We start from the raw sequence: 26331 nt of genomic DNA on the forward strand, positions 1-26331 counted from the left end.
AACTCTGGAGGTAGAGGGATGCTCAGTAGAGGATTGTGGAGAATATGTCTGCATGGCATCCAGTGAGGCCGGCAAAGACCAGTGCAGCACTACAGTGACAGTGAAAGGTTGGTCAAACCTTGAGTTACTTCTCCTCAAAAGATACCGTGTTTTTTGGGAATGAAAGGAACATTTGGTCCACAGTGTTCTTTAACAGCTTCAGGTTAGGTTACCCCCCTGCTGTCACTACAGATCCCTGGCCTGTGGTTCTAGCGTACTTTTTCCAATCCCCCCATCAAATGTTGGCACAGGGACCACAGACTTTATTATTTACTAGGGAATGACCAAACCTTGCTCAATGTCTGGGTTGATTGGTGACTTTGTTTTCGGTTTTGAGAACTTCTGTGTTTTGGTTTGACTCCTCAAAGCGTACCATGTTTCTCCACTGGTGCCTTGACTTCAGAGGAAACCAGGGACAAAGCAGAGTTTCCTAAATCTGAGCAGTTAACTGAACTCTGTGGACCAGGATGTCCTTGTGAGACTTGAAACCTTTCAGCCCTTTGTTTCCTTTAAACGTAACCTCCATTATCTCTTTGTTATAGAGCCCCCAGTGTTTGTGAGACCTTTTGAATCAGCTGAGGTTGTAAAGGGAACAGAAATTATCTTGGAGGGGACTGTTTCAGGTACCCCTCCATTTGAAGTGAACTGTTTCCTCAACGATAAGCTGATCAGGAGCAATCACAGGCATGCGATCAGTGTTGAAAACGATACCGTGACCCTTCAGATCTCTCACTGTGAGATTGCAGACGCTGGGACATACCAGTGCACTGTGTCAAATGATGTTGGGGAGACAACTTGCTCTTGCCAGGTTTCTCTGAAAGGTTAGTCAAAAGACAGTTGTGCAGATTCTTATGTAAAATCAAATCAATATGTGGGCTTATTTTTTTTAATATGCTATTGCTATTTTACTGTGCTTGATTTTGTTAGTAGCAAGCAGAAGGTTATCTCAGAAAGATGATGTGTTTGTGCAAATCCCTCCACAGCATGCCATCTGATTTATGGTTTTCTCTCACTAGAACCACCATCATTTGTTCAAAGACTAGAGGATATGTCCTGCATGACGGGATCTGAGATCTCTATGACATGTATGTTATCTGGATCACTTCCCATGACTATCACCTGGATTAAGGACGATCATGAGCTCACAGAGGATGAGCATGTTAAGATGTCCTTTGATACCAAAAATGCCGTGTTGAATTTGAAAGATGCTCAGTTGTCACACGGCGGGAAATATGTCTGTCAGGCAAAGAACAAATCCGGGACACGCAGCTGTGCAGCGGTACTGGTAGTGACAGGTTTGTAGGAATCTGAATTTCGTCTGTTGTAAATGCTGTCGCTTTTTGTCCAGCTTTTATCTGTCGCATTGATGCCTTTTCATCGCAGCAGCTAATGCAGTGTTGGATAATTGTGTCATCCTAGAACCAGCAAATATTTCTGAACATGCAAAGTCAATCAGTGTTACGCAAGGTGACCCAGCCAGGCTTGAATGCAGATTCTCAGGCACCAAGCCACTGAAGTCCAGATGGATGAAGGCAGGGAAGGAGCTGACTTCAGGCCACAGATATAAGATTCGAACTACAGACACCAAGTCTTTGCTCCAGATCCCTAAAACAGATAAGAGTGACAGTGGCGATTATACTTTTGAGGTTTCAAACAAAGCGGGCTGCAGTTCCTGTGAAGCCACTTTGACTGTCTTAGGTCAGTTTTCCATAATTTAACACATCAGTAATTTTCTTGTGTATTGTACATAAACAGCCCCCTCAACATTTTTCTTCTTTGTACAAATAGATCAGATTTTCAAACCCTCTTTCACAAGAGAACTGAAGGAGATGGAAGGTATCAGAGGATCGTTTGTCCATCTGGAGTGCCTTGTGTCCGGTTCCCTTCCAATGACAGTACAGTGGTCTAAAGATGGATCAGAGATCCGCTTGGATGAGAAACGCAAATGTACATTCTTTGAAAATGTTGCTTTCCTGGAGATCAGTTCTATTGACAGCGAAGACAGTGGCTGTTACACCTGCATGGCTACAAACAAAGCGGGATCAGCTCAGTGCTCTGGGACTTTGTTTGTTAAAGGTTAGAAATGATTTCTTGCATCCTTTGCATAAGTTGAAGGTATTGTGTCAATGAAACAGAGATAACAAGTTTTGTCCACCAACAGAACCACCATGCATTACTGAAAAGCCTGAATCTATGGATGTTTTGCCTGGATCAAAGGTCCAGTTTAATGTTCTGGTCTCTGGCACACCACCACTAGCCATCAGGTGGTTTAAGAACAAGAAAGAGATCTTACCCAGTGCTGATTGCTCTGTGTTCAAAAGCAACACATCAAGCACACTGAAGCTCCACTTTGCCAAAACCACAGACTCTGGAGACTATACCTGTGAGATAAAGAATGATGTGGGCTCCACGTCATGCCAGGCCAAGCTCTTTGTCAAAGGTTCTCATTGGTTTTTCATCGTTATTAGTTTTATTTACTACTCAGTGGTTCGAATTATGTAGTAACCTGTGTATTCTTTTCCAGAGCCTCCATATTTCATTGAAAAACCTGAAGGTGTGTCAGTAGTAATAGTCGGAGACACTAAAGTGTTTGAGTGCAAGTTAATTGGCACTCCAGAGATCTCTGTGCGTTGGTTCAGAGACGGAGCTCAGATTCACCAAAGTGACAAGCACAGGATGGCCTTTTCTGACTCTGTGGCCACTTTAGAGATTCGTGAAGCGTCTGAAAATGACAGTGGTAAATACTTCTGCGAAGCCTGCAACGAGGCTGGCACAGAGAGTTGCACTGTTGAGCTGGAAGTGAAAGGTTTGTTTGCACTGAAGTCTTTCATGAATAGTAAAGATCAGGACACATTTGACAGGACCAAAAACAACATCAACAGCTTGTTCAGTCAGATCTGCTTTCTTTATTTCAGAGCCGCCTTCTCTTTTGGAAGAGCTGATGGATCAGGAAGTTGTTAAAGGATCCACAGCTGTGTTTGCATGCAAAGTGGCAGGAAGTGCTCCATTTAAGGTCACATGGTTCAAAGATAGGATGCCAATAACATCCAGCCAGAAGTATGTTATTGTCAGCCCTGATAACATGAGCTTGAAAATCCAGGACTGCAGATCAGGGGACGTTGGTACTTACAAATGTCTGGTAGCAAATGAAGTTGGAAGCTGCTCTGGCTTTGCAGCTTTGTCTCTTAAAGGTTAGTTTTATTATTTCACCCTACACTGACATCCATTAGGCATACAGCAATGTGTTCACTGGTGTTACAATGACCTCTTCTTTTTACATCAGTCCCTCCAACATTTGAGACAATGATAGAAAATGTCTCCACTGTTCTGGGAGATGAGGCAGTCTTTCGCTGCACCTTGGACGGTTCTCTGCCTCTATCTGTTCAGTGGCAAAAAGATGGGAGCTGGATCCCAGAGGATCCAAAGATTGAGAGAACATTTGAGTACAAAGAGGCCACTCTCAGGATTCCTGCCTGTGAAACATCTCACATGGGAAAATACACGTGCTATGTTGTTAATGAGGCCGGGCAGGACAAATGCTCTGCTAACCTCACAGTGCAAGGTACTGCTGCTTTTATTTTACTGCTTCTGCCTCACATTTAACCCGCTCTGACTGCAACAAGTTTACTCATCTCTCTCTTTCGGTGTTATAGAACCACCCACGATCATAGAAAAACCACAGATAGTCAAAGTGACCTGTGGGGATCCAGTTAGTCTTGAGTGCAGGGTAGCTGGAACTGCTCAGATAACTGTGAAATGGACCAAAGATGGCAAAGAGGTCCGGCCAAGCCGGGGACACAATCTTTTCTACGCTAAAAACGTCAGCCGTCTGAACATCTCGTCTGCTCAGCTGGAAGATGGCGGGGAGTATGTGTTTGAGGCCAGAAACTCTGTGGGTGCATGCAGCTGTAAAATCACGCTGGTTGTTTTAGGTTAGTAACAAAATAAACATAACATAAATTACATAAATTTTACACTCGTAGGATGTTGTTTTTGTTACAACTAATGATATCTCATCTCTTAACATGTTAAACAGAAGAGGTAATTCCTCCCATGTTCCTTCGGAAATTAACAAACATTCAAGCAATTCTTGGTTCAGTGATAACCATGGAGTGCCAAGTGGCTGGTTCTCTTCCAATATCAGTGGAATGGAGCAAAGGAAAACAAGAGATCACCAGCAGCTCCAAATACAAGCTTGTGCAGACTGAAAACAGTCTCTACCTGGAGTTCAAACTGACTGAAAGTGCCGATACAGGAACATATTCTTGCAAAGTAACCAACACAGCAGGCAGCTGCCTGTGCAGTGGAGTTCTTACAGCTAAAGGTTTGGATTCAGAGATCACCTTGATCATATTTATTGCTCAGAGGCTTTAAGTCTTGTAACCTCATGTTCTTTTTGTATGGGTTTTAGTGCCACCAAGATTCACTGCTGAGCCTGAGTCTCAGACTGTTATTCCAAAGTCTTCTGTACGCTTCAAAAGTGTCTTTGAAGGAACACCTCCATTTGTGGTTAAATGGTTCAAAGGTGACATGGAACTGATCAGAGGACCAACCTGTTCGATCACGCTGGAAACATATTCCACCTCTGTACAGCTCAGCTCAGTTGGGACCCTGCAGTCTGGGATTTATTCTTGCCAAGTCAGCAATGAAGCTGGCGCAGTGAAAAGTGCAGCGCAATTATTGGTGAAAGGTTGGACTATTCTTTTTTTGTCCGCTACCATCACTGTCACCATGCCATTAACCCTGGCTTTTTTCTCCATTCGCCCAGCTTCTCTTTCTTCATTGTCTTTTCTCATCCTGCTCTTATTAACTATTATTTTCTCTCCAGGAATATGTCTGTACGTCCTCACAATCATCTGCCATCTCGCTCCATCGGCACACTCTTGCTCAGGTGTTTCTCAGTGCAGAAGATAATAACCTGACTTTTTTTGACTTTGCAGAGCCTCCTCAGTTTGTCCTGAAACTCCCTTCCACTACCTTTGTGAAGCAGTGTGAGGGACACCGTTTCGAATGCAAGGCAGTCGCATCCCAGTCTCTGACGATGTGCTGGTTCAAAAATGACCAAAAGATAACCGATGGAGGCAACTATAAAACAATGTTTGTTGACTCCACCGCATATCTTCAGCTGAACTCTGCAAAGTTTGAGGATAATGGTGTCTACACCTGTGAGGCTCGTAATGATGCTGGCAGTGCAAGCTGCAGCACTGTTCTCAAAGTCCAAGGTCAGCTATCCTGGCTACACGTTGTTGTTTTGCGGATTTGCCCCCTCAAAACTTGTGTAGCATGTAAAACACAGAATGAAAATCCCTTTGATGTCGACCGTGATATTTGATTTGACCTGAGAGTGCTATGAAACCTTTTCTGAAACTCGAGCATGGACTGAACAGCACCACCTCTGGATTCTGTGAAAGATCTGATCTCTTACCCCTGTTGTGTAGAAGAGCATGACTTAAAGTGTTACCTCTTTTTTTATAGGCATGTATCCTCTGAATATCAGCAAAAAGGACTGATGTTTCCCCACCTTTTCATGATTGATATCTGTGATCTCATTATAGGACTCTCAAGTCATAGCATGAACGAAAGCAAGTGTTTCCATCCCTTCACTAATGATCTTTGTTTCATGTCAACGTCTGGATGGATTCCCCAAGCATGGACTGATATTAAGCATGACCCTCCCAAGAAATCCTGTCCAGAGGACCTTTCGGATTGAAGTGTTTGGAGTGAAGACGTGAAGTCCAAAACTATTCCTTCTGCTAATATTTCTTCATATATTTTCCAGAGGCTCCATCCTTTATTAAAACACCAAGCCCAGTAGAGGGCATCAAAGGGAAAGATGCCAGCCTGTATTGTGAGGTGTATGGCACCCCACCGTTCCAGGTTATTTGGTACAAAGACAAACGGCCACTGAAGGAGAGCAAGAAGTATAAGATGGTTAGTGAAGCCAGCTCTGGCACTCTCCACATCATGAAGCTGGAGCAGGACGATGCCGGTCTCTATGAGTGCAGAGTTTCAAACAAAGTAGGAACTGCATTCTGTCGCACAACTGTTAGCCTCAAAGGTTTGTACCCAGTCAGCGAGTATTTCCTCAGACCAAAGAGTTAGTGTGATTACTTCTCACGTTCGATCTTTCCATCATTATTCAGAGCAACCTGCATTTGTCAAGAAACTGGTGGACCAGTCAGTGAGGATGGGTCAGCAGCTGACTCTCACAGCTACAGTGAAAGGCTCTGAGCCTTTGACTGTGTCCTGGGTTCAGGACAAAGACCACATCCTCAGAGACGGGGACAACAGGAAGATCACATTTGAGAATAATGTGGTCACCCTTGTAGTGCCCAAAGCTGACTCAACCACTGTTGGTAAATACACCTGCCAGCTGAGAGGTGACTCCGGAGTCGTGGAGTCCGTCTGCCAAGTAGCCGTTCTAGGTTTGTAGAACTCCAAACTTTCAACGTCAGCTTGGGTAGTAGTGTAAGGACCCTTTTAGCTCAATGTCTTTTACTGATTTTTAGAGCCCGCAGCGGTCGTGGACAGCCCCGAGTCCTTGAATGTGAAGTCAGGAGAGAATACTTCTCTGGAGGTCACAGTAAGTGGCTCACCAGAACTGAAGATTAAGTGGTTCAAGGATAACAAAGAGCTCTCTGCTGGTGCCAAGTATCAGATGTCCTTCACAAAGAAGGTTGCATCCCTGAAGATCCGCTCAGCTGATAAAGCTGAGGCTGGAGAGTACAAGTTAGAGGTTTCTAACAACGTCGGTACAGCCTCTTGCAGAATTAAGCTCTCTGTATCAGGTTGGTGGCCATTGCGCACATGCTAAAATTTAGATCCTCTTTACCAAGAATAGTCTGGAGTACTCTATAACATCTTCTTTTTTGCAATAGATAAGGTGATTCCACCAAGTTTCATAAGGAAGCTGAGAGACACCCACCTTGTCGTGGGTAAGCCCGGTGAGATGGAGTGTAGAGTCGCTGGCTCTGCTCCTCTTACAACATCCTGGTTCCACGACGGCCAGGAGATCAAAAGTGGACCAAACTATGACATTAGCTGCTCTGAAAATAACTGCAGACTGAGAGTGCCATCAATCAAGATGTCAGACTCAGGCAAATACACGTGTAAGGCCGCCAACTCTGCAGGAACCAGTGAGACCAGTGCAACAATGAACGTGACAGGTTAGTAGACGCGAATAAAGTCAGGAGGAAAAACTTTCAAGGATCTTTATCTAAGTATGGGATCAGGCTCATCAAAACACGTTTATGACCCCCTCTCTTTATTCACATCCAGAGCCTCCATATTTCTTGGAGACACCTGAAGCGAAGGAAACGTTGCCCGGCAAAAATGTGTCTTTCTCAGCTAAAGTGAAAGGCAGTGCTCCACTGAAGGTCAAATGGTTCAGAGGAGCCAAAGAAATGCTGCATGGGAGAGGCTGTGAGATCTCCCTGAAGAACGACGTTGCTACTCTGGTGCTTCACAAAGTTGAAAAATCCCACGCAGGAGAGTACACCTGTCAGATCATTAACAATGCAGGGAAGGAAAGCTGTCCAGTTAATCTGTTCGTTAAAGGTTTGTTAGTATGATAGATCTCTTTTTTTTAAACCCATCTCTTAGAAATACATGTGATGTAACTGATCCTGGAATTGCCTCTCTCAGAACCAGTCCACTTTGTGAAGAAGCTGAAGAACGTTTCCGCCGAAAAGGGGAAAACACTGAGGCTTGAGGTCACATTTGCTGGAACTCCAAGGGTTAACGTGGCCTGGAAGAAGGACGGTAAACCCGTCTGGGCCTCTTACCAGTACAATGTGATCACCACAGACACCTCCTGCATCTTGGAGGTTCTTAACTCCGACAGGCTCGAGGCAGCTGGTAAATACTTTTGCGAAGTCGACAATGGAGTTGGAAGCGACAGATGTGAAGCAACAGTGTCAATCCTAGGTAAACAGAACATGTGCATGTTCATCTTCTTAGTGAAATTGTCTCAGCTAAATAATCCTCAGTTGCTCATTCATTCATTGATTCATCCATGTTTGCACAACTCAAAACCACAGCTTACACTAAACCATCACCATCACCATCTTTCACTTTAGAACGACCTTACTTTGTTGAAAAGATGGAGCCGGTAGAGGTAACCGTGGGTGATGCGGTTACCCTGAAATGCCGTATCATGGGAACTCCAGACATCTCAGTCGCCTGGTTCCAAGGTGACGGGCAGCTGCGCAAGTCCAACGTTTGCTCAATGGACTTCTCAAATGGTGTTGCAACTTTGAGACTGGCCAAAACAACCAAGTTCGATCTAGGCGAATACACCTGCCAGGCAGAGAACCGGGTCGGTTCAGCCTCAGCCAGTTGTAAAGTGGTGGTGAAAGGTGATGCTTATTTTCCATACCTTCCTTTTGTTCATAGATCAATGAAACTGAAAAGATGACTTAGTTAAACTCTGAACGGATTGTCCTTCAGGGTTTAAGATTCCTCTCCTCAGATAAAGTTAATCGTAGTCTTGTCTTGTCACATACCATCATTTCTTTCAACAGTCTACTCCTGAAAAGTATTCCTGCAGTGTTGTGATACGATTTCATTCATGACAGCTAAAATTAATTTTGGCATAGAAGCTTAAAAATGCATGGCAATTTAACAACTGGCTCATTTCTAACATTAACATTGCTTCTCGTAGAACCTGTGCGCTTTGTCAAGAAGCTGGAAGACACTACTTTCTTTGTCGGTCAGCCGCTGAAATTGTCCTGTTCGTATACGGGAAGCCAGAGAGTCTGCGTCACGTGGAAGAAGGACGGCAAGCTGATTTGGGCTTCGTATAAGTACAATGTCAAAACTACAGATTCGATCTGTGTTCTTGACGTTCTGAACAGCGACAGGCCTGAGGCTGCTGGGATGTACAGCTGTGAAATTTCCAATGGAGTGGGAACTGACATCTGCCACGCTCGTGTGAGCTTAGGTAAACTGCAAACTCTAACATATCACCTGCTTTCAGTTCATCAGCTAAGTTTGCTCTCTGCTGTTATAACCACTTTTTGCTGTCTAGGTTTCTAGAGGTAAACAAATACTCACTGTGTAGGGACTAATGCTCTCCTGCTAGCATTCATGCTAACCTTACCGTTACTCCACTCAGAGCCCGCTCGCTTCGTCCAGAAGCTGGAAGACACATGTTTCAGACTCCGCGAACCTCTGACCCTCAAATGCATGTACACTGGAAGCCAGAGGATCAACGTTACCTGGAAGAAGGACGGCAAACTTATCTGGGCATCGTACAAGTACAACGTCAAGACCACCAAAGACACCTGTATCTTAGAGGTGCTCAACAGCGACAGAGAGGAGGCTGTTGGGAAATACTCATGCGAAGTTTCTAATGCTGCAGGAAGAGATGTCTGCCATGCTAATGTCAAACTAGGTAACGCAGGTTTCAAATCCCACTTCAGTCATTTTCTGTATGCTCTGATACACCACAATTTAACCAGCCTCCTTTACACCCAAACACCACTGCTCATAGTACCTAACACTATTATGACTAACTGATCTTTTAGAGCCTGCTCGCTTCGTGAGAAAACTGAGGAACACCTACTATAAAATCGGCCGACCTCTGACGCTGGATTGCCAGTTCACTGGCAGCCAGAAGATTCACGTCAGCTGGATGAAGGACGGCAAACCCATCTGGGCTTCGTACAAATATAACGTCAAAACTACCAACTTCACCAGCACCCTGGAAGTTCTCAATAGTGACAGGCCAGAAGCTGTGGGAAGATACTCATGCACAGTTTCCAATTCAGAGGGCACTGATACCTGCCATGCTTTGGTTAAGATAGGTAATTGCACTAACAAATGCACCACATGATTTCCAATTAGATGTCTCCTGCCGAGCAAACCTTTCTACCTATTGTAACAAAAAAGCAAACACTAACATTAACATTGCTTCTTTTAGAACCTGTGCGCTTTGTTAAAGAGCTGGAAGACACCACATTCAGACTGGGCCAGCCCCTGACTCTGTACTGTGGGTTCAGTGCCAGTCCCCGGGTCTATGTGAGCTGGAGAAAGGACGGCAAACCAATCTGGGCTTCCTACAAGTACAATGTTAGGACCACAGATAGCTCCTGTTTCTTAGAGGTCCTCAACAGTGACCGGCTGGAAGCAGCTGGCCATTACTCCTGTGAAGTGTCTAACTCTGAGAACACAGCTTTCTGCTCTGCTCAGGTCAAACTAGGTAAAACATTTAACATGAGGTTTCAAAATGAGGACTCATTTCTCTGTTTTTTATTGTTTCTCACCAAATTAAGTTACAAATTAGCGCAAAATTACATCTTGGGTTTAACCTTGAAAAATAATTATAAAACTGATTCAAAACATTTGATATGAAAACACCAGCTTCAAATCTTGAGAGATCTAACTTTACTGAAAACAATGAGCCTCATTTTTATCCTCATAGTGCCTCTGCCACTTCTATTTCCATATAACATTTCTTATCCTATATGATAACCATTAACAGCTTTTAACTAACATCCTTGCTTTCCCTAGAACCTGTGCACTTCGTGAAAAAGCTGGAGGACATGACCTTTAGGGTTGGAAAGCCTCTGAAGCTCCAGGTCACATTCACAGGCAGTCAGCCTCTGCGCGTGACCTGGACCAAAGACGGCAAGCCGATTTGGGCTTCATACAAGTACAACATGAAGACCACAACTGACTCCTGTGTGCTGGAGGTTCTCAACAGCGACAGAGAAGCGGCTGCTGGGAAATATTCCTGTGAAATATCCAACCCTTGTAGCTCTGCTGTGTGTCACGCTCATGTCAGACTAGGTAACTACAGCCTAACAGACTTACTCACTGGTTAGCCAACAGGTTAGGCTGATTTTCATGACTAACGCTGCTGTTGCCTCTCTCAGAACCTGTGCGCTTTGTCAAAAAGCTTGAAGACACACCATACAGTCTGGGCGATCCATTGCGTCTCTCTTGTACGTTCACTGGCAGCCAGCGAGTCCACGTCAGCTGGACAAAGGACGGCAAGCCAATCTGGGCGTCATACAAGTACAACGTCAAGACCACGGATAGCTCGTGTGTTCTGGAAGTGCTCAATAGCGACAGAGAAGAAGCAGCCGGGCTTTATTCTTGCCAAGTGTCTAATGCAGAAGGTTCAGCCGTCTGTGACGCGTATGTCGTTTGTAAAAGCAAAAAGAAAGGTATAGCATCTACAACTCTCTACAGCACAATCCCCTCTCACTAACACTAGTCCTCAAAGCAAAGAAAGCACATAATGCATCCTACTCCAGACAAAGACCTGAGTAATTTAACTGTAATTTAACAGATTCACATAGACTAATTTGCTTTAATCACTGAACAAAGTTAAAAGCTTAAATTTGCTTTTGCTTGCTTGTCATTGCCTTGACATCTAACAGCCCTCACTGCCTCTCACAGAGCCTGCACGCTTCATCAGGAAGCTGGAAAACACCACGTTCAGAGTTGGCAAACCGCTGACACTTAGGGTCACTTTCACCGGTAGCCGGCGTGTGAATGTGACCTGGAAGAAAGACGGGAGGGTGATCTGGGCCTCTTACAAGTACAACGTCAAGACCACAGACTGCAGCTGCGTGCTGGACGTCCTCAACAGTGACAGAGAAGAGGCGAAGGGAAGATACACTTGCGAAATTTCCAACTCGGAAGGCTCTGACGTCTGCCATGCTTATATCAGGCTAGGTAACAAGAACCAACAGTGCTTGTGGTGTGCATCATTCATTTCCTGCATGAAATGGATAATGTTAACTTCTAGACCTCAAGCACATAGTTTTTCCACTGCCTGTCGTACCTCCATGTACAGGTAAAGGTTCGTCCAATCACATAGCTCTTCCTCCTGCGCATGAGAACAGACGCCATATTTTTTGGATATTGCGCGGTCACACATCATTTCGTCCTCCGCATGTCGAGCTCTGTGGTCTCTGTGACTGATCTCAACATTGCTTCTCTCAGAACCCGTTCGATTCGTCAAGAAACTGGTGGATGTGTGCCAAGAGCTGGGCAAACCCTTGAGGCTGGAGTGCACTTACGCCGGCAGTCAGAGGGTGTACGTGACGTGGAAGAAGGACGAGAAGCTGATCTGGGCTTCTTACCAGTACAACGTCAAAACCAGCGACTCCTCCTGCGTTTTGGAGGTCCTCTACAGCGACAGACCCACAGCTGCCGGGAAATACACGTGTGAAATTTCCAATGCTGAGGGAACTGCTGCTTGCCATGCATATGTTAAATTAGGTAACCCATCGACATGTACTAACTCTAACCCTGACTGTAGTTCTGGTTCCCGTGGTTGTTCACTCATTGGTTCGTAACATCCCTAAAGTCCTGGTTACTCTCTGTTGTTTAGGGCTGGTTCTAGTCCTAGTCCTAGTCCTGGTCCTGTGTTTGGTTTGGAAAGAGACATATTGAATGATGTCTTGAAGGTCCCTGAGAGTATTTTCATAGTGTAACGGCTGGGTCATTGAATATTTGCTTGCTTTTCAAAGGTGTTCATCGACACGTCAGAGTAACTGTTAAAGTGTGGATACTCTGTATGTTTGCCATGTGTTGCAGGTTGTTTTATGTCGTCTCTCGTGCTGTGGCTCGCTGTTTTTCCAAAGGTAAAGGCCCAGTGGCCTTCGATTATCATGTCAGAACTGTGCCTAACTGTCTTCACTTTGTCCCCCACAAACAGAACGCAAAGTGCCTCCAAACTTCACCAGGAAGCCCTCTGAGTCCATTGTGGATTCTACGGGTAAAGTGGTGAAGATGGAGGGTCGGGTGTCCGGCTCTCAGCCTCTGACCATCTCCTGGTTCAAGGACAACACCCAAATCTATGCCTCTGACAAATACGATATCAGCTTCAAGAACAACATGGTGTTGCTGTGTGTCAGAGACTCCTCCACCTATGACACTGGTGTGTACACCTGCAAAGCCTCAAACGAAGCCGGAGAGGCTTCATGCCAGGTGTCTCTCAACGTCTCAGGTATGTAGCTCCATCCTCATCATTGATCGTAGGGGTTCGCTGATACTCATCGTGACTTTAGAAAATGTGTTGTAGAAAGTTCCTTTGAAGGTAAAGTCATCTTCAGGTAAAACCGAAAGCCCTGACCTGGCTGTGTCTTCGTGGAGCTGTTTGAACAGAGATCCTGGAAAGTTTGAATCAGTCCCGCAGAACGCTGAGAAACATAGTCAGTTGGTGCAATTTCATGTTGGTTAAGCAGAGTGTTGTAGCCGTTCTGCCTTTGCTCCCCCAGAAAGCGGCCAGGCTCCTAAGTTCGACATCCCTCTGGAGCCTGTGATGGTAAACCAGGGTGACAAGCTGAGCATCAAATGCCACGTCACCGGCTCCTCTCCTATGACCATCCAGTGGATGAAGGACAGGAGGGAGCTGAAGTCCAGTGGAAACACTAAGATCACATTTGTTGGTGGGACAGCTTGCCTGGAAGTGAGCTCCGCATCTCACAGTGATGCTGGAGATTATCTTTGCAAGGCAACCAACGCAAATGGCAGCAACTTCTGCAAGTCCAGGGTCACTGTGAGAGGTAAGCAGTTTGTCATTAGGATTGTTAACAGGAGCTGTGCTGTGGTTGTTGTTTTCATTGAAAAAGCAGAAAACAATCGGAGACTCACATTGGGTTCTTGGTGTCTCCAAAAATGTAACTTGTTTCCTTTTTTCAGACACTGGTGCCAAGCCTGCCCCCACAGAGGCTGCCCCAGCAGCTGCTCCCACCCCCGTCAAGAGGCTGGACAACCTCTTCTTCATTGAGGAGCCTAAAAACGTTTCTGTCACAGAGAGTAAGTTAGCAAAAGCTGTGAGACTTGTGTATCTCAACAGCTTTGTGCAGACATTCACTGAGTCTTTCAATGTGGAGCTTCATGTCTGTCTGTGCTTTGCTTGCAGAGGGCACTGCAACTTTCATCGCTAAGATCGGAGGGGATCCAATCCCCAGTGTTAAGTGGATGAAGGGCAAATGGAGGCAGATCACTCCTGGTGGTCGTATCTCCATTGAGCACAAGGGCCAGGACGCCAAGATGGAGATCAGAGAGGTGACAAAGTCAGACTCTGGCTCATACAGATGTGTGGCCACTAACAAACATGGAGAGATTGAGTGCAGCGCTGACATTGAAGTCACCAAGAAGGAGGAGATGGAAGGAATCGGAGACATCAGGACAAGGCTGAAGAAGTAAGATGTGCAGGTTGTGCTGTAGGTAAACGGCGTCTCTACCTGTGAACCTCCCTCTTACAGTCTGTGTGATCTCTATCAGGACACCTTCCAAACAGAAGAGTCCAAAGAAGGAGGGAGACATCGATATTGTAGAGCTGCTCAGAGGCCATGACCCCAAAGAATACGAGAGGATCCTGACTGAGCACGGCATCCACGACTACCGCGCCATCCTGCAGGCCATTGAGTTCCTGAAGAGGGAGAAGGAGATGGAGACTGGAAAAGTGGTAAAGAGAGAAATCGTTACTGGATCATCAGTGGGTTTATTGTTTCATGAAGGAGTCGCCTGTTACAGGTAAATGTTTTATCTCTGCTGAGCTGTGGTTGATGCTGTTCTACAGGGTGTGGAGCATGGCGGTCGGGTCGCAGAGGAGGACATGGCTCGTCTGATCACACAGCTGGAAGGACGTGTTGGTACAGAGGTAATAGAAGATACTAGAAATAAACTGGAGGAAAAGAGCTTCAGTTTAAATGTTTTACAGGATTTTTCTTATCTAATCCAGGCCTGCGTTATTGTATAATCTGTCTTAATTTGAGTTGAGTTCTACGAGAAGTGATAAAAGCTGTCCACCGACGTGAGGGTTAAAGCTTGTGTTGACTCCTCAGCCTGTCTCTGTCCTGGAGGACATCACTGATCAGACAGCAGCCGAGCACCAGAGCGCCACCTTCGAGTGCCGCATCCGGATCAACTACCCAGAGATCACACTCACCTGGTACAAAGGCACTCAGAAACTGGAGAACAGCGACAAGTACGAGATCAGCAGCGTGGGCGACCGCCACCAGCTGAGGGTGAAGAACTGCATGTCCAAAGATCAGGGCAACTTCCGCGTGGTGTGTGGACCTCACATCTCCAACGCCAAGCTCACCGTCACAGGTAAGAGCAGTCTAACTTCCTGTCCTGTCTGATGGGCGCCTGTGTGTGCGTCTCTAACATGTCCTTTGTTGTATTATCAGGAGCTGCTTACACTACAGGTAAGAAGTTTTTGTCCAGACTAACAAAACCTGAACTGACCTCTTTGAACTTGTTGGCTTACACCTGATGAGTTTATTTCTGTGTTCTGTGGATTTCTGTTTCTCGTCCTGTGTCTGACATATTAAATTCAAAGACTCCGAACAGGAGCGTAATCCATCAACAAATAACGTCAAATCAACAAACTTCACACTAACACATATCTTATGATGTCAGATCAGACAGTAACTTTGATTGTCTGGTTTTAGCAGAACAAATTCAGTTCACTAAAAGCATCCGAAGTATCGAGGTCAATGAACGCCCCGCTGCCACTTTTGAGTGCGAGTTGGCCTTCGACAACGCCACGGTGACTTGGTACAAAGACTCATGGGAGCTCAAAGAGAGCCCCAAATATAACTTCAGGACCGAGGGCCGGCAGCACTTCATGACCATCCGTAATGTAACGCCGAAGGATGAAGGTTTGTCACGATGACACAAAGAAAAGCAGATGAAGTCACTCCAATTCTTACTGTAAGATTGATGCTTAGCCAATCAACTCAGAGGAATTATAACTAGCATTAATGTCCCTACTCGTCAGGCGTATACTCTGTGATCGCTCGTCTGGAGCCGACCGGAGAAACTCGAAGCACCGCTGAGCTTTACCTTTCAGGCAAAGGTCGGTACAGTTCATCACACAGCTGAAACCCCGTGACGTGATCATGTAGTCCGCAGAGTAAATAACACTTGTACCCTGTCCTTTCACAGAGATTGGGTTAGGAAGGGTTCCTCAGGGTGAGTATTTTAAAACTAAACCACTAATAGACGTTATCCTGAGTCAAACATCAACCTTCTTCGTAACGTGGAGCGGTTTTAAAGTTTTACTGTGAAAAATTAAAGTGTCTGAAGTTTTCTTTTTGACTGCGCCTTCAGACGCTCCTGACACAGCAGTTCATATCCCAGAAACCTCTACCATGGTTGTTCGAGGTGAGTCTGGGACAGTTTCTCTTAAATAAACCCAACAACAGCTCTTTAACTAAAAAAAACTCACTTATTCATTATTTTCCCCTCTTCAAAAAGATTCTGCAGAGTTTTATCACTATGAAGAGAGAACACAAGTGGAAGGTACAATTAAAAAACTAATTTCAGTATGGATTACATTTTTGCGTGAAGAACATGTGTCTCCATTCTTTGCATTCTTCATCCATCAGTATTAATACGGAAACGATCCCTCTCCCATCCCAAAAATTAACCTCCATCGTTTCATCCTAAATAACCGTGTGACCGTTTGAACCATCCTCCCTCCTAATAGTAACACCTCCGGGATTTCATCCATTCACCTTCTTTAAAAATATTCAAAACATCACTGCAATGAGACAAACGTCCAGAGGAGGATTCATCTCAGTGTTTTTTTTAATTTATTATCTTAGTTTTTGTCTTAACTCAGATATTTAATGTTTAAAGTATGAGATTAAAATGATTAAAGGTCCCATATTCTGCTCCTTTTCTGCAGTTTAATATGGATCACTGATGTCTTCGTGAAATGGTAGTAACATGTTTGGGTCCAAAAAGCCAGTAAATCAAGCACAGCAGCATTGTTTCCAGGCTCTCATAGCCCCTCTGTTCAGAACGCTCTGATTTAGTGGGCGTGGCCTTCATATGTAAATGAGCCACCACTGATACCACCCCACTCTTCAGCGTCACTGAGAGTGGCGCCACGAGCTCCGAGTGCACAATGTTTAGAAAACAGCAAAGCTTGTTTGTTGTAACATTACAGGCTAAAACAACAGGCTAACCGCAGCTACAGTTAGCATCCTGAAGCTAACACAGAGACAGGGGGGCACTGAGGAAAAGCTCTTACATCTGCTCCACAGCACACAGCCTTTAAAATACTCACATTTCCAGGGTCCCAGGTTTGTTGGAGGATGGTTGGTAATGCGCCTGGATTCAGGACCAGTCTATTGGCTAGCCCTCTGTTGGACTGTCCAAAGTTGGACAAGCAGTCAGCCGTGAAGTGACTAGCACACACATGCACAGTTTTACTGAGTGTAGCTGCCACATTTCCTTGATAAATGAACTCTAGCCACTTAGACTTGTCTTCTTTAGAGATTTCTCTCCATCAGCAGGGAGAGGAGTGGGCGGGGTTATCTGCTCTAGTGGACCAATCAGGCCAGACTTGCTCCAGATTGGTCAACAAAGGGAATTGCTGATGTCAGGAAATCCCAAAAATCCAAACAGCTCATTTTAGGCCAGGATTTTACATTCACAAGCACTACTGAGTACAGGTTTTGTCATTAAATATCACATTTTATGGGCTGGGAGGAAAGCCAAAGACCCACAAATTTCACTTAAAGACTTAATAAAGTGATTTTTGCATAATATGGGACCTTTAAATTGGCAGAGATAAACTTGGGTTTCCAGATCCTCCTCTGCACGTGGTTCAGATGTGTGGTGATGAAGCATTCGAGCTGAAGTGTAACAGCTGATTATTCTTCAATGATCCGCTGTAGCTTTTCAGAGTCTGACGGTAGAAGAGGAGGTGGTTTCCGTGCGTTACTCCTCTGCCACAGGTACCAGCACCTGTTTCTTATACCACACATCCCGCCTCTGTCTGTGTCTTTAAATATCTGTCCCTGCTGTTCGTCTTTTTCATCATCTTTGTGTTTCTTTATTTACGAATGTGTATTAGCAGCAAGTCTCACCTTTCTCCTTAAATGCTGCAGATAATTAAAGATCTGTGACCATCCAAATATGTCAGTCAGCCTGTTTTTGTCTAAGACCACTTTCCTCCCTCATCAGGAGACAGAAAACCTGTTGAAGAAATAATTGAGAGGACTGAGTTTGATAGAAGAGAGGGAGTCCCTGAAGGTATAAGACACTGCTTGGTTTAAAGAAAGGCAAACTGGCTGTTAGATGGCTGAACTATGAAGCTTGTGGCTGCAGCAAAGTGAAGCCGCTGATCAGAACGGCATCTCTGCTTTCTGCATTGTTCGTCCGTCTTCTTGGTCTTACCGCTTTGGCAGCTGATGCTGTTAGATGCTTTTCTTCTGCAGAGCTTAGACTCTCCCTTTCTGCGCTTAAGCTGCCGTAGATCAGCTTTTCATCTAGTCTATCTGTTCTAGGTGTTTCACCCCTCTTTTTCTTGTGTCTCTTGTTATAGTTCACCTCTTTTGTGCTCTTATTAACCCTCGCTAGAGCTTTCTGTAGCATAGAGTTGATGTGGAATTGATCGTCACAGTTTTAATGTGAACTTTCTTGATTTTTCAAGCTCCTGAAGGTTATGGGAGATACGGTGAGAAACCTTCTTGGGATGCAGATGCAGCTGCCTCTAAAGGTATCTGAAACATCTCCTCCTGTCTCTCTGACTGTCTGTCTATCTCTCAGTCTGTTTGTCTGTCTGTCATCTTTTCTTATCTATGTCTCTGTGCGCTCTCTGAGATTTCATTGTTTGTATGTCTTCCTCTTTCCTCGTTCATTTCTGTTTCTCTTTCATTAAAAATTCTTGATGTTAGCTTTTGTCTTGGTCAGAAAACTTAACCTGACGATCATATTTTAAAGCAACTGACGCAAGGAGACCACACGGGGAGGTGACCTTCGCTGATCAAGCTTGGAAAGATGGAGCTCCGACCCCATCAGGTAAACTCTACGACTGATTCTTCTCTTTGGGAGTCGACACAGCTCAAACTCTTTACCATGAGCATTATAAGAGATGAAACATTTTTATAGAGACTTTAAAGTAGATCTTACTTTTTCATTACTTACCTGATGTTAATTATTGAGCAAAGAAGCGTAAGTTGAATGTTTGTTAGTAAATGTTTAACCAGTCACTCATAGTACAAACAAATGAATGTGTAAATATGTGTGTTCAATGTTTTAAGACCTCAGATAATCTCAAGAACAAATTCTTCTCTCTTTTATTGTATAAACTCTTTGTTTTTTCCCCTGTTGTCCTCAAAGTGTTGTCTGAGTCTGTCTCTGCTGTGTTCAGCTATCTTTCAATGTATAAAAACAAACCTGTCCGTCAGTCTGTTTATCTGTATGTCTGTCTCTTCTTGTTTCCTGTCTCTTATCCTCTCTTTCTTCCTGAACTCTTGAAGCTTGTGTCTCTTGCTCTTGTGTCTCACAGTCATATTTTTTTTTTAAACTTGAAGAGCCTTCAGCTTACTTCAGACCAGATGAGCAGGAGACGGTGTCTTTTCCCAGAAAGGAGCCAAGCATGGTTCCTGCTGAGGCCAAGATAGCACCTCACAAGGAGGCAGCACCTGAACCGAAGGTGTCCCCAATGACACCTCAGGAAGCGAGAGAAGAAGCTGCTAGGAGAGCTGCGGGGGCTCCGAAAGGTAAAGTACTAGACCCTTTCTTCTTACCTTGAAAGACATTCTCTTTAACTTAATGTCTTTCCCTTTAACTTTATGTCTTTCTTGATGTTTGTGATCTGAATGTGAAACTCACACCTTATTTTAAACAAAATCTTCATCTCTAACCTCTTCAGCTGGATCTTTTGACATAATCTACTTAGGTTGACAGCACATCATTTTGTGGTGTTGTGGTTCAGTTTTCTTTTTGAACTAACTTTAGGACCGAGTGTCAGAGCTGTGGTGTGTGATGAGTGCAGCTCACACAGCTTGTCTTAAACAAACTGATTTATAAATGCTAAGAAAAGTGAAAACTTTAACTCTTTCCAAAAGAAAAAGCCAAACCAGAGGAAGCCATAGTTCTACCAACTACTGCGAAGATTACTCCAGCACAGACTGAGGACAGGGTGAGAAAAGGTACAGGACAGACGGTGTGTTCTCCGTCTTCATGCTCTTTGATTTGTCATGTCATGTGACTGGTCTTCAGTCCCTGTTGTGTGTTTTGTGTTGTCAGGTTGGTAGTTATCTTTGTGTAAAACACTCGTTAGAGTGGTCGGTTCTGTTAAACCTTGGTAACTACCAGCCTAATGAACATTTACCTTGTTCAATGTTCTTTAAAGCACCAGAACCACAGAGACCAGAGGAACCCATAGTTCAGCCAGCTCCAGCTAAGGTTCCTCCCTCAGCCCCGGAGCGGCTCCCAGCTAAAGGTACTGGTTCTCCATCTTTTGGTATCTGTAGTTACTCTTCTTTTCCAGTTATATCCTCTTTCACTCGTTTAGAGTGTTGTCTTTAATTCCGTATTAGCTTACCTGTTGGTTAAACGTTACGTCATGTTTTCTTAAGTGCAAGATGTTCCAAGACCTGAGGAACCAATAGTTCAACCACCAGCTCGAAAGGTTCCCCCTCCAAGGACTGAGGCTGTTCCAGCTCCAGGTATTTAAAGATGCTTTCAGCAGGTCTCTTTGCTGTGCTCTCTGTTCTGTCTGTCGTCTGTTTCTGTTGTAAGTTTAAGCTCTTTAGAAGGTAAAGTGTCTTCGACATGCTGTCTTTCACCATCTTTGAAAATGCTAAGCACTCGACAGAGTGTGACTTCACTTTGGGTTGAATGGTTAAACAATAATCATCTTACTAAAATGTTCTTGAAAGTTGTCACAGAACTGAAGACACCTGAACCACAAGAACCAAAACGCATTGCTGATGTGTCAGAGAAGGTTCCACAGGTCCCAAAGAGGGTACCAGAAGAACCAAAAAGAGTACCACAAGAGCCAAAGATGATACCAGAAGAACCAAAAAGAGTACCACAAGAGCCAAAGAGGATGCCAGAGGAACCAAAGAAGATACTAGAAGAGCCAAAGAGGGTACCAGAAGAACCAAAGATGGTCCCTAAAGAACCTAAATTTGCCGTTGAAGAAATGCCAAGGGTTCCTGAAGCCCCGAAAAAGGTTCCTGAAACACAGAAGATGGTTCCGCAAGAACCAAAGAAGGCTCCAGTGGAACACAAAAAAGTTACAGATCTCCCTCTTGAGGCAGATTTGGAAACGCCAAAACGCGTACCTCATGCTACAAAGCCTCAGCTTCAAGGTAGATATGTCTGCAAGATGTGAAAACTTCTTTTGAACTAACTCTTAGCCCTTCTGATCTTCTAACTCCTCTACACTTTTGTTTGGAGTTGCCTTGAGCTAATCTTTGGATGTTTTTATCTTAATGTCTGTGTTGTTGTGTGTTGACTGTTTGCTACACATATTTCCAAGACTTTCTTGACTAGCTGTATTTATTTGTCCTAAAAACCAGATCAAGATAATCTTTCTGGATTAGTCTCAGTCCAGCCTAAGTCTAAGGAACCAACACTACAGAGAGGTATGGTTATTTTATGTAGAGCTTAACAATGAATTAAGGATCCCGGCGCATTACACACCACATTGAAATTTGTGTTTCTGTCTTTTGATGGCTTTGTTTTGTGTTGTCTTTCTCTTGGTCACCGCTTCATGGTGCAAATCTTCCTCTTGGTCCTATTATGAAATACAACTTCAGCTCATCTTAAGGCTGATCTTAAACAAAGAAAAGAAGAGCTTGAAGAGAAAAGATCAACCTCTCTAAGGAGGGATCTACAAAAGAAGATTTCCCAGGTAGAAGAAGTTGTACAGAGGGAGGAAGAAATCAGGATATCTAAGACCCAAGAGGAGTCTTGGGAGTCAGCTGTAAAAGAAGAGAGAGCTTTAAAAACTGTCAAAAGACAAGAGATCACAAGGGAAGAGGTTTCTTTATGGTACAGTGAAGATCAGGGGGTGGGAGGAGCTGAGCCAGAAGAGGAAACTGAGGGGGTTTACGTCGGATATGAAGAGGAGTCTTACCCAGAAGACAAAGCAGACGACCAGAGAGTGGATATTTCTTTAAGGTCTGTGTCTCCATCTCCTGAGGAAGCAGATGCTGTGCCAACACCTGAAAAGACTCAAACCACAATGGTTGAAGAGGTCCGAAGATTTACACCCAGAAAAGAAGAGGTAGTTCACAAGAAAACTCAACAAAGACAGATACTTAGTGAGGCTGACGTCCCCTTTGCTTATACAGAGCAGATAGAGGTGACCGAATCATTCACAACGGTTCGTCGAGAAGAAACTGTTCATCCTAGTCTAACCCCTATACAGATCCAGTCTCCAATAGAAGAAAAAGTCAGACCTCCCACACCAGAGAGAAAAATGTCTCCTGAAGTTGCTGACTCTCAGAAGAAACCATCTCCTGTGTCCATGGAAGACCTCGTCCAGGCAGGGAGGGAAGTGCTACCACCAGTTCCAGATCTAGTTCCTTTTACTGAGAAAACAGTCAGTCCTGTCCTAGAAAGTTCTCCGTCAGCAGATTCTGTTCAACCTTCAGAGAAGACCTTCCCTGTACCTGTAGAGAACGTTTCACCAAAGAAACCAACCAGTAAAGACAAACTTCCTCCAACTAAAAGATCTGAAGTACCATCTACAAAGAAACCTCAGGCCCCTAAAGAAGAAACCCTTCCACCTCCAAAGAAACCTGTGACCCCCAAAGAAGAAACCCTTCTACCTCCAAAGAAACCTGTGACCCCTAAAGAAGAAACCCTTACAATTGCAAAGAAACCTCAGCCTCCTAAAGAAGAAACTCTTCCAACTCCCAAGAAACCTCTGCCCCCTACAGAAGAAACTCTTCCAACTCCAAAGAAACCTCTGCCTCCTAAAGGAGAAACTCTTCCAACTCCCAAGAAACCTCTGCCCCCTGCAGAAGAAACTCTTCCAACTCCCAAGAAACCTCTGCCCCCTACAGAAGAAACTCTTCCAACCTCCAAGAAACCTCTGCCCCCTACAGCAGAAACTCTTCCAACTCCCAAGAAACCTCTGCCCGCTAAAGAAGAAACTCTTCCACCTTCAGAGAAACGTCTTCCAACTCAAGAAGAAACTCTTCCTTCAAAGAAGCCTCTACCCCCTAAAGAAGAAACTATTCCAACTCCAAAGAAACCTCTTCCCCCTAAAGAGGAAACTCTTGTACCTGTAACGAAACCTCTTCCAACCCAAGAAGAAACTCTTGTACCTGTAAAAACACCCCTGTCCCCTACAGAAGAAAGTCTTCCTCCCTCAAAGAAACCTCTTTCCCCAAAAGGAGAAACTCGTCCACCTCCAAAAAAACCTCAGCCCTCTAAAGAAGAAACTCTTTTACCTCCAAAGAAACCTCTTCCAACTCAAGAAGAAACTCTTATGTTGAAAGAACCTGTTCTCGAGGTGGATCTTTCAGAAGAAGCAGAGCCCCCTGCTATACCTAGAGAAGATTTCAGGAAGGGGGTTCAGAAGATTGAACAAACTCTTCAGAAAGGTATTTTGTCTTATTGGAGCCATTTAGGCTCATGATCGCCATAAGATCAACCCCTCTTTACAGACATTCTCATCTTACTCACTTCGTCTGATGTAGTCTTGAGTAGGTAATTCATTTCACACTAATCCTCACGCCATAAGAGTGAGTGGTATCTTTCCATCTTCATCCATGACCCGGTGCACTGAAGAACCGATCTCAGTGTGTTAACTGTCATTGTTTGTGTTGTTTTGTTTCTTCATCCCCTGCTTGTTTGTGCTGTTTGAGGAACTCTCATCTTAATCCTCTTTGAATGTCCTGATTGACCATTTTGTTGTCTTGGTCGTGATCTTGGTATCTTGTATTCCCAAAGTGTCTCCTCCAGAGGAGAGGAAACCAACCGCACCAGCTGCAAAGCCTTCACCTCCTGCTCCTCCTGCTCCTCCTCCTGCAGGTAGTCTGTACTTTCTGTGTATCCTCTCTGTTGATGGCTCGCCATGAGTCAGCCATGTTGTTTTCCTGTCTTTTTCTTCTTAGTGTCTCATGTGTTACTCTTTGTGTCACCTGTGATGTTTTGACCAACCTCATTCTTGACTTGGTCATGATTTTGGCGTCTTGTATTTCCAAAGTATCTCCCCCAGAGGAGAAGAGACCGTCTGCAGCGGTACCAAAGCCTTCAGCTCTCCCTGCAGAGAAAGCTGCTCGTCCTGAAGGTAGTTTCTCTCATGCTTTCGTCATCTGTAAACTTCATGTCTGTATGTTTTCTGTTCTCTTCTCTTCGCTTGATGATGTAAGGTCATCTGTACTGTTCACTCTGTCTGATCTTGCATTTTATAGTGCAGTAGTCTGTCTTGATTGACCGTGTTGTGGCTTTGGTCATGATCTTGGCATCTTGTATTCCTAAAGTGTCTCCTCCAGAGGAGAAGAGACCGTCTGCAGCAGCACCAACGCCTTATGCTCCTGGAGCTCCTGGTGCTCCTGCTGCACCTGCTGCTCCTGGTGCTCCTGCAGCCCGTGGTGATGTCCCTGCAGGTAGTTCTGTGCCCTCTCTTTGTCTCACTGTTTTTAAGTGTCTTTTCTGTTTTTCTTTAAGATGAGTGTCAGTCTTGTTATTCACGTAAACTTCTTTAAACTTTTAACATCTTAAACTGTCTCTGTTTTAATGTCTTATCACTGTCACATCTTCTGCTCTCTTGGTTATTATCTTTGATATCTTTTGCTTCTAAGCATTCGCTCCAGGAGAAAGGAGACCATCTCCACCAGCTGAAAAGCTGCCAGCTGAGAAAATTGTTTCACCAGAAGGTATTTCTTTTGTTCGTCATCCATGTGGTTTAAATTCCTGTTTGTCCTATGTAAAATAAACAATCTTTCAGTTTAAATTCTTAAATTAATTTTGTGCTGTTTGAGTATCTGTCTGTTGTTTCTTGTTAACCACTTCTTTGCCAGTGATTTAATCAAGTTGGCATTCTTGTAGCTCAAGTTGGAGCGATGGAGAGGAAACCAGGAGCTGACAGGTTCGAACCTGCCCCTGCAGATGAGGAAATCTATGGCGCTGAAGGTAACGTCCCTGTGGCTCTCAGCGCTGTCGTCTCGTCTCGCTGTTTGTCTGCAGCTGCCACTCTCTCTTGCGTCTTGGAACGAAGCAATCCTCGCTTTGAAATGCAGTCACTGTCCAATCCTGTCTCTATGTGCTGGTCTAGAGCATCAATTAAAAAACTGAGTATTCCTCAGTTCAATCCACAGCTTCTTTCTTCACCGTATCTTTGTAATGAGGCCAAATATCTTTTGGTGAATCTGGTTTAAACTAACCTGGGACACTCCAAAGATGAGGCTGATTCCTGGCTCACTTTAAACTGTAGTTATTTCTGACACTAAGGCATGCCTCACCTTCCTGACTCACAGTTCTGTCTGTGCTTAAATTCTGCTCTCTTGTCTCAGACTGTGTCCTGTGAATACTTAGATTGATCTTATTTAAATTCTTACAGACAAGGAACCAGTTTCAGCGCCTGGGCCAACTAAAGGTATCAAATATTGGCTTCTTTATTTTAAAGGGCATTAAATACAATCTGCTGTATTAGATACTTTCCCATGAATCATAGGTATCTGTTGTTTTCCATGTTTCATGTGCTTTGTGAGTCCTGTGTTTGATATAGATCACATAAGGTCTGTCTTTGTGTTATAAATTGTGTGTTACTGCTTCAACCACAGTGCCAGCTCCAAAGCTAAAGGGTAAGACTCCGGTTCAGGAGACAAAAACACCCGAATCACCTAAGCTGAAGAGTAAGTTCAGCAGGAAACCCAAAGAGAAGGAGCCAGAACCAGAGGTCATCAAGCTGAAGCCGGTCACTAAGGCGGTGAAACCCCCAGAGCCTGAGAAACAACTCGTAACTCTTAAAGCAGAAGTGACCAAGCATATTAATCCAGAGCTCATGGTTCATGGTCTTCACGACAGAGAAGATCGTGAGGTTATAACGCTCGGGAGAACAGAACGGGTCTTCACTGCAGAGGAAGAGACGATTGAGATGGGCTACTTTGAGGAAGCCGAAAGAGTTGAAGTCGTGACAAAGAAAGAGAAAGAAGGATGGAAAAGAGCTCCAAAGCCACAGAAAGAGGAAGAACCTGAGGTGCCAAAAGTAGAGAAGAAGAAAATAACCAAACTCCCAAAGACAGAGGAGCAAAAAGAGTCAGTCAAACTGAAACCATTTGAAAAACCAGGGAAACCAGAAGAAGAACCGCAAAAAGTCAAACTGAAAAAGGTGCCAACTAAACCCAAAGAGCCCGAGAAGGAGATCGTCACTCAGAGAGCTGAAGTTGTGAGGCATTATGACTCAGAGCTGACAGCCCAGAAGCTCCGACACAGAGACGATCGAGAGCTCATCACAGTCATGAGGACGGAGCGAGTCTTCACTGCTGCTGAGGAAACGGCTGAACTGAGCTACATGGAGGAGCCTGAACATCCGGAGACAGAGGACGAGAAGTC

General features: G+C 44.5%; 1 protein-coding gene across 1 annotated transcript in view; it reads left to right on the forward strand.

The window, feature by feature from the left end:
- The window catches only part of ttn.1 (titin, tandem duplicate 1), a 148543-nt gene that overhangs the window by 30733 nt on the left and 91479 nt on the right, over positions 1-26331 (forward strand). The window contains exons 40-55 of the mRNA XM_074694524.1: positions 4980-5261; positions 5819-6097; positions 6183-6464; positions 6549-6827; positions 6918-7205; positions 7318-7596; positions 7684-7965; positions 8118-8396; positions 12713-13003; positions 13275-13562; positions 13699-13815; positions 13922-14204; positions 14287-14470; positions 14585-14665; positions 14850-15117; positions 20568-20570. Coding sequence (XP_074550625.1) covers positions 4980-5261; positions 5819-6097; positions 6183-6464; positions 6549-6827; positions 6918-7205; positions 7318-7596; positions 7684-7965; positions 8118-8396; positions 12713-13003; positions 13275-13562; positions 13699-13815; positions 13922-14204; positions 14287-14470; positions 14585-14665; positions 14850-15117; positions 20568-20570 — 3765 coding nt within the window. The remainder of the gene's footprint in view (positions 1-4979; positions 5262-5818; positions 6098-6182; positions 6465-6548; positions 6828-6917; positions 7206-7317; positions 7597-7683; positions 7966-8117; positions 8397-12712; positions 13004-13274; positions 13563-13698; positions 13816-13921; positions 14205-14286; positions 14471-14584; positions 14666-14849; positions 15118-20567; positions 20571-26331) is intronic.

This window comes from Halichoeres trimaculatus, unplaced genomic scaffold (genome assembly GCF_033239565.1).
Source record: "Halichoeres trimaculatus isolate MK-OKI-2021-1 unplaced genomic scaffold, fHalTri1.1 fHalTri1_scaffold_19, whole genome shotgun sequence".
NCBI lineage: Eukaryota > Metazoa > Chordata > Actinopteri > Labriformes > Labridae > Halichoeres > Halichoeres trimaculatus.